Genomic DNA, 14,900 nt, shown 5'->3' with positions numbered 1-14,900 from the left:
TATATATATATATATGTACATATAATTAAATAAAATCGTGCCGACGTTTAAACAGTGTCATATGTTACATATCTTATACATATACAATTTATTTTAGGTATCTAAATTTTTATTAATAAAAATTTTATTAATAAAAGTCACTCTCGCAATGAGAAGTAGAATATGTTATTTCTTATCTTAAAAAAATATGTCTATTTTACAAGCTATTATAATTAACGATGCATTACATGTTTTATAATTTTATTCTATGTTTTCATGTAATGCTTTAAAAATATACTTCGTACTTGATAAAGAAACAAAGTGATATCCGAGATTCTGGAATGTTCAGAAGAATCCTTTCTAATGCTTAGTTTGTTGAAATGCTCTTTCTTTATTCTCGGTTCAATTTGTTCGACTAAAATAATGATTAACTGTCTCAACAGTGTTAACTAATTATATTTGTTATTCCAGATTTAATTTAGAATGTTAACATACCTGTCCAGTGGTTATCACTGTATGATAATTGAACAAAGTATTTATTCTTTGCATCTTCATTATTTGTGAAAAAGGATATTTTTATGAACTGACAATTCTTATCCTCTTGAAGATTCATATGTATATCCAAATGTACTTTGTATTTGAGACATGCACGTTTAATGGCATCCCATTGTGAGATTTTCTTTTTCTTTCTTTCTTCTACTTCTGCAAACATTAAAATAAAATAAGAATAGATTCGATTGAGAGAGAAATAATGCAATACTGAATTTGCAGATTCAAATCTAGGTAAAAAGGTATACTTACCCTGCTGTATATCTACCATTTCCAACAACAAGGCTTCTCTTCGTGCTTTTGCCTTTTCCAGCTCATCCTTCACATCCTCCTGTAACTTTATCATATTTGATATCTTCTTATCTGTTATTTTTTGTTGCAATATGACAGAGTCTATGTCAGATTTTGCTGTGCTAATTTCCTGTTGCAACTCTGATATTTTGTCCGTATAGACAAATTTCTTTTTACTACAATCTGCAAAGATAAAAGATTACTCTTGTTAGTTCCTTTCCATCAATGTAATCTTGATTCAACTTACTATTTACCCCTTTCTAATTCTTAGAATTCTTAAAAAAAGATAAAAAGTAACCAAAATTAAAGTTTAATTTTACATTGATGAAACTAATACTTGTATTTGTAAATGAATTCTCACGAATAACTTCTTGCTACGTAAGTTCGATTATTTTCACCGATAGTTTTCGACAGTTTGCAAAAATACACGAGGGATTGTACCCTTTTCATAGAGATGCTTCTGCTCGATTCTGGCGTCGACACGTAACCGAAACTCTCGACACGACGATATCCATTCATCCTTAATGTTGTTTTGGAAGATGTCACTTTGGAAGATGTCGAGTACATTGCACTTAAGCCCCTCAATAGCCATTGCACTCGCGAATAAGTTCGAATAAATAATTACTCCAGACCAGTTGTATGATTTATACCAGTCATAACCATATAACTGTTGCGTTGGGACGCGTTCAAAATATTTTGAATAGCAGTGGTGCCAACGTTGCGTCACGAACGTCGCTAGAATTCCAAGTCGATAAACTAACGACTGGCAAATATTTTTACCATTCTAACTTCCCACTACATACGATTCTAGTTCGCAGTTTTTCGAAAAAAAGTGGCGCTGAAAATCACTTCTTTTTCTCGTATATTTGATTCAAAAAAGAATCCGCGAATTCGTTCAATGTCCATTTCTACCAATGTAAGGTAACTTTAATGATACTTTTAATTACGCTATCTTTTCCTAATTTTTTTAAAGCTAGGGAAAAATAAAAAATAAATAAAACTGAAATTCGTCTTTTTTTGTTTATTCGCATTCACAAGTCTTTGTCCATATTAATCTTCAATTACTTGAGATCATAGTGTTATAAAAAAATTAAGAAGAAACAGCAGAGTATTAACAACAAAAATTTTAACAGTATTAATTTTAACAGCTTTAAGACTAATATTATAAATATGTATATATAATAAGTTCCATATATTAAAAAAGAAAAAATTAATTAAGAAGAGTATAATTAACCGCAAGCACAATTAATTTCTAACAAAAGGATTTCTCTATCTAATCAGATACAAAAACACAAAGCTATAAAAAGATCTAGATATTTAAAAAATAAAAATTATTAAGATCTTTTTTAACTTTATATATATTTTATGATATTGCATTTATCATTTAATTTTATTTCGAAGACAAAAATATGTAGACATTACATTTAGTACCTACATATATGAATTATTTTTAATATATTGTAATAAAATAAATCATTTATATCTGATAAATATAGATTATAATTGTTTTTTATAATTATATTCTTTGTACGTAAAACACTTTAATTATAAATATAACATAATTATAATAAATTATTATATATTACACTTTGTTTTGTTGACAGGTACAGTCTGTAAGATTAACTAAATGTAAAAATACTGAGCCTCTTTAGATAAAAAAATGCAACGAATATTTAGCATTTAACTTTGATATTTACCTTATTGAACATTTGGCAGTCATATGCTGAATAACCAAATATTCAATAATAATAAGTATAGGCACCTTCAAACTGTACACTAGTGCGAATTCGCACCACGAAAATTTTAATTTGCTAACAGTTGTATATGTTGTTGCCGCAGTTTATCCCTACTACGTTAAATATGCTTTTTCATTAAAATTTGAGTGATATCATTGGATTTGTGAGAAAATTATACCTCAGAAAAGAGTGATTTTAAAGATATATCTGTTTTTTTATCCTCAAGAGAGAGGGATTTGCAATTAAAAATGTCAAATCCCAATTTGCACCTGTGTACCATTACTAGATGCTCAAGATGTACGGTTTGGAGATTAATAAAAACAGTGAACATGCGATATTCCCATTTATAATTAGTATAACTCAAGGTTTGTTCGCGTCGCATGCTCCCCAACATACTATCATAATTCTTACTCCAACGTGCTAATTAGAGAGAGTAGGAACTATGACAAAACAGTGATAAAGTAGAAATGTTAACAGGATTGGCAAAAAACTTATTAAAGAATTTAAAACGTGTTTAATTATTGTTTTTAATATGTTTTAAACATGTTTTTTATAATATTTAAAGCATATTTAAAGCATTAAAAACATATTTAAGAAAAAATATGTTTTATTCTTAAAAAAAGTCTTTGCCAATCCTGGTAACAAAGATAAATACTGAAACGTTTCAAGTCAGAAGTACCTATTGATAGCTCTGGTATAACAAACATATGTTTTGATGTGTTCATCTCTGATTTTGACGAGCTTTTAATATATTATTTTGTAGACAAAAGTGAGATATACATATTTTTTGTGTTCAATTGCACTTTCAAGAGGAGAGAGAGCTCATAAAAATCAGAGGAAATACTTCCATGCGATACTTTGTTAGATTGTGCAATGTAGAAGGTACTCATTTTTAGTAAAATTATTTTCACAGTTTTTTGTGAAGAGAGCGTATAGTTAAAAAAAATTCTATTCTTACGTTAAAATTATTTAGGCCGAATACTTGGACAATATTTGATGTTCGGCCGAATAGTAAAAATATTACCGAATAGCCAGAAAGCCAAAGTTACCTAATATTCGTTGCAACTATACTTAAATCTTCTATAATTGCTCGAACGTTAATGAATTAATAATCGGCGCTTTTGCTTTCCAGGATACTGGCACTTCTACCACTAACAGACTTCCATCATCTTTCACAGTCAACACCTGTTTTGTATCTTTGCTTTTCGATTGCATTTTTTGTACAAGATCTAAGTCTAAGTTTGTTATCTTCTTTAAGTTGTCAGTATCAGTCATGTCGATCGATTGCAAGATATATACTGGTTCCTGAGAGGACGTGGAATCACCTTTTGTAACAGAAATTTTTTTTTTACATTTATACACAGTAATATATTAAAATCTATTGGTAAATACTTGCTTATTGGTAACGTAGGGATGCTATTCGGAGGATTGCAATTTGTTTGCTGGAAAGATGTCAATGGCGGTGGCGTAGTTTGAGTAAAAGGCAAGATTTGAGTTGGCTTCAAAAGTGTTATTGATTCATTCTTGCTAACATTGTCAGAATTATCTGTAATATCAATGTCAATAACACAGATCCATAAAAAAAAGAATCCTGTGCTGGAGACCCAGCTATACAAATCTGACATCAAAATGGGATCCATCCAGGGTAAATTTTGATGTCAGATTCATATTCAGATTCAAAATATATAAGAATCTCCACTCTAGCACAGGATACTTTTTTTGTCGACCTGTGTAATTATAGAAAACTCGGAACAATAGTTACTTTCCATTTTCACACAAGTGATATTAACTTTAAAATTATGTAAATATCTTATATTCAAAATAATGTCACATGCTTTGATGACAAAGTGATCTGATGATAAGGTTATTAAACCTCATTTTTAATGTAAAGTAATTAACAAGACTTAAAATACATGGTGAGTTTATACAGATTTTAAATAAAAATTTCTGTTAAATCTCACTTATTAGAATGAAAAGGAATGTACATTCAACTTATGATGTCATAAATGAAATAAGATAATTATGAATTTTGATATAAATAGAAAGCAACTAATGATACTGCAATATTTCATTTTTATTTAATTCATGATACTCAACCTGTTTCATTTTCCTTATTTCCCAAGCCATTTGCCTTGTTACAATTATGTTTTGTAACCTCAAGCATTGTATTCCCACAGTTATCGCAAGATAGAGATTCCTTGGTATGATTCCTCAAGTGATATACCATAAATGAATCGATACCTGTAGTATATTTACACTTATTGCATTGCAGCAAAGATTTCGATGGTATTTTCTTATTTCCTGGATTTGAGTCATTCTCGTTCGATTTAGTACTGCAGGTGATCTCTTTCACTCCAGATCTCGTGATCTGTGGTGGTTGACATGGCTTCGGTTTGTCACTACTATTGCGAAGCTCTCCTTCGTTCAGAGAATACTTTTGCTCTAAAAAGCGCAAAATATGATTCCGCGTATCACGCATTTCAATTTCCAATCTATCTAAGGTGTTAACGAGGATACCGCAACTGCGGCAGATCACATCTTCCTCAGTTATTACAACCATGTATCTGTAGTAAGAAATCGAGCTTATTTAACATCTTATCGGTACGGAAGATGCAGGCCGCTTAATTAACGTAGATTCATCACCTTTCGCCAACTAATTCTCCGAGTTTCTCGATTACCCTGGCCTGCGAGTTCTGCGTTCTGCAAGAGGCCAAAGCATAAAAGCGACCCTTGACATCGGCGTCACAGACAAAACACCGTGTATGATTCTTTGCTTCTTCGTTGTTGTCAGCATAACTTTCTTTGTCCATGTCTCGAAAATGTAGGCGAAACTTATGAATTCTCGTGATTGTCAAAATCGTTAAAAACTGCAGCAACTGCAGTCTGGATTAGTCTGGAATTCAATATCGAACAACCGAGCAAACGTCGTCAACAATATTGATGAATATGCCCAAACATGTCGGCACCGGCTACCGCAAGCTACAAGATGCTCAAATGTTTCAATTTCAGATGATTTCAGATTAGGGTTAAGCTAGGTTACGCCAGGCGTAATGTCTATTGCTGTGATAGGCGAGGAAACACAAGTCTACATGAACATGAATGAATTGGATTCTGAATTCTTTCATCCAAATCAATTTATATTTATGATGACATTTTTTTGTAAATTACGTACATTTATTTGCATTATAATATGATTATTGTTTTTTTTGTAAGTTTTTCTTGAAATATTATCTCCATTAGATGCAAAAAGTATGCGAAAAATAAAAAGAAAAATACAAAAAATGAGGAATCAAGACAACAAAAATCTATTAGAAAGAAAATGTTTCTTTTATATATTTTACTTATTTTAACAAAAAATACATGCTTCCTACAAACGAAAATGAATTAAAATGAATTGAAATTTTTTTCTATCCAAATGCGTATTTTAAATAGCGAATACTTTTTTTGGATTTAATTGGATTCAATTGGATTCAATTACATACAATTGGATACAATTGGATTGAAAAACTGCATTTCCTACTCAAAATTTTGAATTGAACAGTATTCATAATGCGTTGCATAGAAAAAGCTAATATTATTTTTAAATTGAAAAGAGATATGCTCCATGCAAATCCTGTAAATGAATAAAAATTCAGGATGAAAAGCATTCATTTTAACATCCGTGAATCAATATTTCTGAAAATTTGAATTCATTTCAATTCATTTCAATCCATTCTTGTTTGCTAGGTTGTTATTGAAAGTACGTTAAGTACGAAAATAGTTAATTTAATTGTAATTTTAATTGTAATTTAATTTTTTTTTAATGAAAATACTGTGACAAGTAAAAATGTTTTCTAATTATTTTTTGAAGACGAGAAATATACTTCAGAAAAAATATATTAAATAGATATAATTTGAGTAAAACTTATTATAATTAAATTTAACATACATATATTTAATTTATTTATTATTAATTTAAGAAATAATTTTAATTTATTACAATTGCATTGAATCAAATCGGATAACAATTAAATAAACGAATATTATCTTGGATAGTATTTATTGATATTATATCTTTTAATTTTTTTTATATATTTATGCATAATATTATACTAATATGTATATTATAGAATATATATAGTATAGACAGAAGCTATTTAAAAACTCATAAAATGTTATCTCTAACATAGAGAGAGCAATATCTTGTTAGAATTTACTAATATATTCTTTAATTTATAAATGTTGATCAACAATAATTATAAATATCAACAATAATTATAAACTAAGAATGACAACTAACATAATTGATGAAGCGTATCATAATGATATAATTAGTTTAAACATAGAAATTGATAAAACGCGACATACAATTGTTTTTGTTTTCTATACTTTTCTTGCTTAAGCAGTATAAAACCATTTGAAACAACGAACTTGAAGCAATGGAAATCATTTGCGTCATATATTTACTTATACTGAAGGAATTTTAGCTGAAAGTTCATATCGCAAGGTAATTTTAAAGAAACATTTAAAGACATATTTTAAAGACATAGTTTATAACAATTTACCTCGTATTTTTTAATACTTCTAATAGTTATTCATTTTAATCTTATTTTAATATTATATGAATATGATAAAAACGACGCAATATTAAATTTTATTTTTTTTATTTCGAAAATTATCTATTTAAGGTGTTTTCTCTCTTTAGTCCCAAATTATAAATCAAAATATACAGTATATTTAAAATTTGTAGATTCATGTGGGAAAGGAAATGCAATTTTAACGAGAAAAAATTATAATAAAAGTTTGCCTTTGGAGAAATATTTAAAAATTCATTCAACTCTGATCTGAGTAAAGTGATCAGTCGTTGGATTCTTTATCTTCCATGTACTTAAAAAAAAAAGTGAGTTTTTTTAAATATTTTTTATTTAAAATGTCATATGACTTTAGAATTTATATTAATTTATGGTGTAGTACATCGACAAAAAGCTCATGCACTGAATTTTTTTCTACGAATAGTAGGAAATCTAATGAACACTCGCAATCGTAAGTGATCAAAATTATACTGTGTTCATTACAATTCATGAACAATTGTGTTCATTAGACTTCCTAAGTTCTTACTACACGCCATGTTACATAGAAACCTACGTTAGCAGAAGAAAATTTAATGCATAAATTTTTTATTCATATCACATATAAGTTAAAATTCGATATCTTGAAAAGCATATTATAATTATTATAATATTCATATTATAATTATTAAAACTTTATGAAAATATATGAAAAGAACGATTTTAAAATATTTAAAAATTTAGATAAATACAGACTTGAAAATAATTTGTTTAGATTATCAAAATAATTATATAGGAAATTCAAGTATGATAAGCAATACTGTAGAGTTTTGATATTCTAGCAACTATTTGAGTATTCTGTATAATTTATTTTATATTAAATTATATTTTGTTAATCCAACAAAATTATTTTCAAATCTGTATCTATATATTCAAATTTATGACACTTTAGCAAAACCGCTCTTCCTTTATACATCCATCTTAATAATGATATCTGTAAATACATAAAAAGATATCTAATCGCTTATTTGCTGTTCTTAAAATTAATTCTATATACAAATATATATACAAATATTTTGCAACAAAAATTCTTTAGAGAAGAATTGTCTTATTTCGAGACTTAATTATAATCCTCATATGTTTATTCGGCCTCCTTCTTCAAAGTATCCTTCAATGTAATAATGAATTGTTATCTTATTGAAAAAGTCACATGATACGAAAAGGAAAAATGGAAAATATTGTATCGCATTTGGTTACCGCAATTCGCGCGCGTATGACCGATCTCTTCGTATCGTACGAGCAGCCTAAATATAGAGTGACACTGTGGCATTAATTTGTTGAATGGAAAGATAGGTGCGTTCATGCTCGAGGGGGACCGAGCATCATTGTGGGGTAGATCGCGACGGGGTACGGCAGAAATCTCGGCATCCGTACGAGAGACTTCTACCTCAAAGTCGTGTTCAGTTAAACGTTCGGTTAAAAAAAAAAGGGGTAACTCCATTCCCCTTTTCAAAAGTTCTAATATTCTATACTGAAGATCTCGGAAGTGATCTCGCACGTGGAAGAAGCAGAATATTTAGCAGGATGCCGAGATAAGGACCAATAAAAAAACATTGACGGTGCAGGAAGACTGCATATTTTGGATCGTGACAACTGCGTATGTATCGTTTGTGATTTCCGCGCAAAGCTAAAATACATCGATCATTCCTTCGGCAACGGAATCCTTTTGCTTCTTTGAAGTTACGTGGGAAAAATATCTGACACAAAATATAAACTTATCCATCATACTGCGCGCGCGTTATCTAATCAAATTATTAATTGATTTAAAATTTCTTTTGAAATTTAGCTTTTTAATACAACATTTTGCACGACTTTGATTCCTAATTAAATAAGAAAGACGGGATATTTTCATTATATGTTGTCGTCGTCGCGAAACGTGCAATATGGGAAATATTTATTACGATACCGCAATGCACAGGACACCATGAATTAAATAATAAAATAGGACAAGGTTGTGATGATGAGAACGCATTCGGTGAACGCTATGATTCCCGGAAGTGGCTCGTTATTCATCGTCCGTCATCATCAAGACCCTTGTCTACTATATGTCATACCTTATACGCGCACCTCGCGCTCGTGCGCGCGACGACGACGATGACCGCGGGTATTATCATGCGAGAACGCAAATTTCATCTATTATTTATATTAGGGACTTATCATCATCCCCTGTATACTCTCCTCGAGTCTCTCGTAACACGTCCGGCCGTTCTTAAAGGGCTTCCTGTTTGTTAAGGTCGGCGCAACTAGATAGGACGAGGTCACGTCACAAAAACTTCCTATACATAGACGACAATTATCAATCAACCCTTCGTTCCTTCCTGTCTCTTTCCACTTCACCATCATTTCAACGACCATCCCGTTCCAGCGTTTTAATCAGAAAGAAGAGCACAAGTTACACACAGTTGGCGATCTCCACTCACGATCGGTCTGTTAGGATGAGGTGAGTTCTACAATTTCGATCTCTTCCCGCGATTTCGTCGCCGCAACGAATAATGCCTTCAAGGGGATCGACCGGCCGTCCCAAGGTAGATAGATCCACTAGTCCTCTGCCGAGGAAACCGGCAGCGAGTCCCGTGAATCCGGTGCAGGAGTTAAAGGCCCTCTTCTCCGAGCCCACCAACAATCGAGCTCCCTCCAATGGCGAGAAAGAGTCGGACTTTCGATTTGAAGCGATACAATGCCTGCGACAGTCCTCGATCATCAAGAAGCCCAAGGATCTACCAGAACGAGGGAACTGGAGCAGCAAGGTGAGACGTTGGTCAATCTGCATAATGTCTAGATAGAAGACCCGGATTTAACTTATAGATACAATTTTCGTACTTTTCTCTTTTAAAGATCGAATTCATTTTGTCCGTCGTGGGACTGGCCATAGGTTTGGGAAATCTATGGCGATTTCCATATCTTTGTTATAAAAATGGCGGCGGTGCTTTTATGGTGCCCTACTTCATCGCGCTTGCACTGGCCGGTATACCTATGTTCCTGATGGAACTCTCCTTAGGTCAGATGCTAACGATAGGTGGTCTAGGTGTTTTTAAAATAGCACCTATTTTCAAAGGTGAATTTTAGAGAGCTCTCGGGAGTTTTAGTTTCGTTAAAATATTTTTGGTATATTTGGAGGATGACAATGTTGATCTTCATACAGGCATTGGATATGCAACCTGCGTGCTTTCCTGCTGGACTAATGTGTATTACATCATCATTCTCGCTTGGGCGCTCTTCTATTTCTTGGTTTCCTTACGTGCTGGTGAGTGACTTTATTTTATATATGGCACTTTTGCAAGCGGTGTTATTTTTTGTTTTTTTTGGAGGGGAGGCTGTAGAAAATCAGAAATTACATTTATTTAATATAAATTGTGCACAGACGTACCATGGAGAACCTGCGATAACTCGTGGAATACGCGCTACTGCATTACGCCTGATGAACGTTTGAACGTGTCATGCTGGCAGGACGACTACTGGCCAAATAATGTCATATGTGCCACATCCCTTGGGAATTTGAGCCATGGACTATTGAAGGATCCAGTGAAGGAATTTTGGGAGTAAGTTACTGTCCAGTAGATACCTTCCTTAATCAATTACAGTGCAATCAAAAAGTATCTGCGCCTTTTGTTACAAAAAGGAGGCGCACCCTAATGATATCCTCAGGTATCGAAGACGTGGGTAGTATAAGATGGGAACTGGCCGGCACTCTCGCGGTCGTGTGGATCATGTGTTACTTTTGCATCTGGAAAGGCGTTAAATGGACCGGCAAGGTAAAGCGAGTTCATGATAAATCTTGGTCATTTTCGGACGTACCGTATGAATTATACGATGTAATACAGGTCGTCTATTTCACGGCGCTCTTCCCGTATGCCTTGTTAGTGGTGCTGCTCGTGCGAGGCTTGACTCTTCCAGGCGCTTCGGAAGGTTTGAAGTATTACGCTACACCGAATCTCTCGAAACTCGGCGATCCTGAGGTAAAACCATCAACATAATATCGATTTTTCCTTTAGTTGTAGATATTACAATTATATAGTAGAGATCTAGAATATAGATATTACAATTATTGACATGATTATTGTGTGTGCAGGTATGGATAGACGCTGTAACGCAGATATTCTTCACTTACGCTCTCGGCCTAGGCGCGTTAGTAGCTCTAGGCAGTTATAACAAATTTAACAATAATGTTTACAAGTAAGCATTTTCTATCTATCGTAGATTATTTTTGATCCTTTTTATTTAATTTTATTATTTTTGTTACATTTTATTTGCTTAATTTTACTTTATTATTTCTATTTTTTCTCTTCACTTATTTTATTATTTTCGTTCAATTTTCTTTTCATGTTCTCCTATATTATCTCCTATATTATTCTATCTGAATTCTAATGACTTTTGCTTGTTTTTTTATTATATTGCAAAGTTTATTTTAGCACTTGAGAGGTCATTCTAGAGCGCATAATCAAAATCATTTGTATGACAGGTTATACATATGCAGTCTTTTTGATACATTATAGAGATGCTCTCATCGTATGTGGAGTCAATACTTGTACCAGCCTGCTTAGCGGAGTAGTCATATTTTCCGTGGTTGGTTTTATGGCCCATGAGCAACAGAAACCAGTGGCCGATGTAGCTGCTTCTGGTAATTATTCTTTCTTTTAATTTATTTCGAATTATAATAACTAATAATTTTATTGTAATATTTATTATTTTTTGATCAGGACCCGGTTTGGCCTTCTTAGTTTATCCCTCGGCGGTATTGCAACTACCCGGGGCGTCAATTTGGTCGAGTCTATTCTTCTTCATGCTTCTCCTAATAGGGCTGGATAGTCAGGTAACGTACATTCATAGAATCCAAGGATCGACTTCTGTTATTCTAGAATTATCACGGATTAATGTTAATGTTAAAAATAAGTTGCATTCCAGTTCTGTACCATGGAGGGCTTCATCACCGCCGCCGTGGATGAGTGGCCGCGAACACTCAGAAAACGGAAGGAATTGTTCATCGCGATTGTATGTCTGATCTCGTATCTAATCGGGCTTCTATGCGTCACAGAAGTGAGTAGATTAAATTTTCCAAAAATTTACCTAAAAAATATTTAATAAGAGTGTATAAGTATCTTATTTTTTTAACTTTGTATTTTTTGACAAGAGAAGATTAATCAGATTTTTCTTAGTATTAAACAGAATTAATTTTGTATCTAGGGCGGAATGTACGTGTTTCAATTGTTGGACACATATGCCGTAAGCGGATTTTGCTTACTCTTCTTGATGTTCTTCGAATGCATCTCCGTCTCATGGGCATTCGGGGTGGACCGATTTTATGATGGCATACGAGACATGATAGGCTATTATCCTTGTTTCTGGTGGAAGATATGCTGGACATTTACTACACCTGCCATTTGCGTGGTAAAACTTTTTCCAGATTATACGTGATTTTGAATTAATATGCTATTTTTGATTTATTATATTTTGTATTTCTCTCTTATGTATAGGGTGTTTTCATCTTTAATATCATTAAATTCGTCCCTGTGAAATACCTCACGTACGAATTTCCGTGGTGGAGCCATTTGTTAGGATGGCTCGCGGGTCTTTCCTCGATGTTATGTATTCCAGGTTACATGATTTATATCTGGTGTGTTACATCCGGAACTACCTCAGAGGTATATAATATCGTAGAAAAGAATTATTGTACATACGTAATATAATTCAAAAATTATTATAATACAAAAAAAATAATGTGATAACTTATTTCTTTTCAGAAATATCGGAAATTGATAAAAATAGAAGACGATGTTGCTGCCTTGCGAAAGAAACTCAATCCAATCAAAGCCGCTGCAATCGACGCGGAGTTTGAATTATAAAATCGCATTCATGCCTTTTTCAATCACATAGATTATTTGTATGCGATGAACTATAGTATGCTAATGGGAAATATTTGAGCGCGTAATTGAATGTTTGCAATTTAGAATACATCAAAGATTTCACTAGAATAGCATCAAGATGAGGTATCATGCGTTTATTTATTTTGAGCGCAACCTCATCGAGAAAAACGACGTTTATTAATTAAACTAATCTATTATATATCTCTATAATCTGCTTTCAATATACCGTATGAAAAGAAAACGAAAATAATGAAAAACTTTGCGATTCGTTCGAATATATTTTGATTTATATTCCTCTTATGCCACAATTATACATCCTATGCATTAACAAGATGCTAAAATTCTATTCAAAACAGCTTTTACCTTAACTGATATAAAAATCAAATATTTTATTCTTTTACACTTAAATGCTAAAATATATATATGACTCAAAACAATGGGCATCTCGATTATATTTTTGCATTTTTACGTTATAATAAATCATACTTTAAATAATTCCAGATATACTGCTCGTTGTGTGCAGCTGACAGTAAAGATTTTAGTTCTTTATTGTAACCAACTCAACTTATTTTGCAACTTCAGCTCTGCGAATCTTTATCCTGCATTTGTTTAATGCGTATGAGAAGTTGCTCCTTCCATTGTTCTTCCGAGATTGCATTTGCCCATTGCGGAATGCAAGCTTCGGGAATAGTAATGGACGCCATTACGGATTTTACTTCTTTGATCTTAGTTGCATCTAGATCAATGTCAGAACGATTGTGCGAACACGACCAGACTTCCAATACCTCTGAAGAACAACTCTGAAAAATTGTAGTGTCTTTTTTAATTGCAAATTCATTGTGTTTATTATTACATATTATTGTCACATTATTATCATGCTTTTAAGGCAGAACATAGATATCAATCTAAATAAAATATGCTGAATCTTTATATTTATAGACTGTAATTGATTTATTTGCTCGAAAAAAAAAAACTCTTTTGGATATTATCCGAGTATTCATAAATAGTACAATTAATAAAACAAAATCATTCTGATTCGAACATTTTCATAGTAATTTTCTTAATTTAAAGATAACTTACTTGCTGGGTTTCAGTTGCTGGAACAGATGATGCTTGATTAGATTCGCCAAATCCGGTTAGCCATTCGTCATTCTGGAATAAAAAAGGAACATTTTCAGTTATTCAAGAAATTAAATGACTTTTAGAAGTCCTTTGCATTAGAGAAAAAAGATATTGTTTTATACCTCTTCTTCACCTAATATGGGTTCAGCATCGGTAGAAACTTGGGATAATGGTAAATATCCTGTCATACCCATATCTTCATCATCACTGTCTTCCTCATCATTCCCCGCTCTTGCATCCAGGACTGTATTGGGAACTGTCAGATTATCTTGAATAGGTTCTTGTGTAGGCTCAGGCGACATGATGCATCAATAGATTCAGTTAACTCTTTAACAAAAATATTGAAATAAATATTAACATAAATATGAAAACAAATATTAAGGTCAAGCATAAATATCATCATTTTAACATGTTTGTTATTATATATGCAATTCGATTCTCATCAATATTGACAAATTGATATATTGTCATAACATTGACATGTAAATTGATGTCAACATGTAATAATTTTATATGCCAAAAAATAAATATAATTTAGTGTACTTATTATATAACTTAGAGAAAAAAAATCATAAAAAATAAACAATAAATAAATAATTCTGATGACGTAACTCGAGTAAATTTCAAACGACAAGACCTGGAAAGTCTAACGAGTTAACATGTTGATTGATATTGATGATATTCTTAATAATGAGAACAATAAACATAAATAAAAACAAGTCATCAATAAATCAAACAGAAATAATCCAATGCAA

General features: G+C 31.9%; 4 protein-coding genes across 4 annotated transcripts in view; 1 reads left to right on the top strand and 3 right to left on the bottom strand.

Moving 5' to 3' along the window:
- Positions 1 to 245: 245 nt before the first annotated feature.
- LOC108689882 lies at positions 246 to 1,469 on the bottom strand. Its single transcript, XM_018196841.1, has 4 exons — positions 1,261 to 1,469; positions 781 to 1,002; positions 475 to 681; positions 246 to 394 (listed from the first exon to the last, which is right to left on the bottom strand). The coding sequence occupies exons 1-4, from the start codon at positions 1,409 to 1,411 to the stop codon at positions 246 to 248; spliced, it is 729 nt and encodes a 242-aa protein (XP_018052330.1). The 5' UTR covers positions 1,412 to 1,469.
- Positions 1,470 to 3,490: 2,021 nt separating this feature from the next.
- LOC108689841 lies at positions 3,491 to 5,518 on the bottom strand. Its single transcript, XM_018196792.1, has 4 exons — positions 5,199 to 5,518; positions 4,653 to 5,119; positions 3,952 to 4,101; positions 3,491 to 3,880 (listed from the first exon to the last, which is right to left on the bottom strand). The coding sequence occupies exons 1-4, from the start codon at positions 5,363 to 5,365 to the stop codon at positions 3,636 to 3,638; spliced, it is 1,029 nt and encodes a 342-aa protein (XP_018052281.1). The 5' UTR covers positions 5,366 to 5,518; the 3' UTR covers positions 3,491 to 3,635.
- Positions 5,519 to 8,228: 2,710 nt separating this feature from the next.
- LOC108690478 (sodium- and chloride-dependent GABA transporter 1) lies at positions 8,229 to 13,237 on the top strand. The gene is made up of 14 exons (XM_018197786.1): positions 8,229 to 8,759; positions 9,396 to 9,909; positions 9,998 to 10,217; positions 10,305 to 10,406; positions 10,524 to 10,701; positions 10,782 to 10,914; positions 10,984 to 11,118; positions 11,232 to 11,335; positions 11,656 to 11,780; positions 11,860 to 11,972; positions 12,065 to 12,196; positions 12,344 to 12,547; positions 12,634 to 12,801; positions 12,901 to 13,237. Exons 2-14 carry the CDS (start codon positions 9,655 to 9,657, stop codon positions 13,000 to 13,002), a joined length of 1,971 nt encoding a protein of 656 aa, XP_018053275.1. The 5' UTR covers positions 8,229 to 8,759; positions 9,396 to 9,654; the 3' UTR covers positions 13,003 to 13,237.
- Positions 13,238 to 13,285: 48 nt separating this feature from the next.
- The window catches only part of LOC108690467 (male-enhanced antigen 1), a 1,844-nt gene continuing 229 nt past the window's right edge, over positions 13,286 to 14,900 (bottom strand). Inside the window, exons 2-4 of the mRNA XM_018197775.1 lie at positions 14,268 to 14,473; positions 14,104 to 14,175; positions 13,286 to 13,823 (exon numbers count right to left, since the gene is read on the bottom strand). Coding sequence (XP_018053264.1) covers positions 13,602 to 13,823; positions 14,104 to 14,175; positions 14,268 to 14,447 — 474 coding nt within the window. The 5' untranslated portion in view covers positions 14,448 to 14,473 and the 3' untranslated portion in view covers positions 13,286 to 13,601. The remainder of the gene's footprint in view (positions 13,824 to 14,103; positions 14,176 to 14,267; positions 14,474 to 14,900) is intronic.

Source organism: Atta colombica, unplaced genomic scaffold, assembly GCF_001594045.1.
Source record: "Atta colombica isolate Treedump-2 unplaced genomic scaffold, Acol1.0 scaffold105, whole genome shotgun sequence".
NCBI classification, from domain to species: Eukaryota; Metazoa; Arthropoda; class Insecta; order Hymenoptera; family Formicidae; genus Atta; species Atta colombica.
This window is presented reverse-complemented; position numbering and strand designations above follow the sequence as displayed.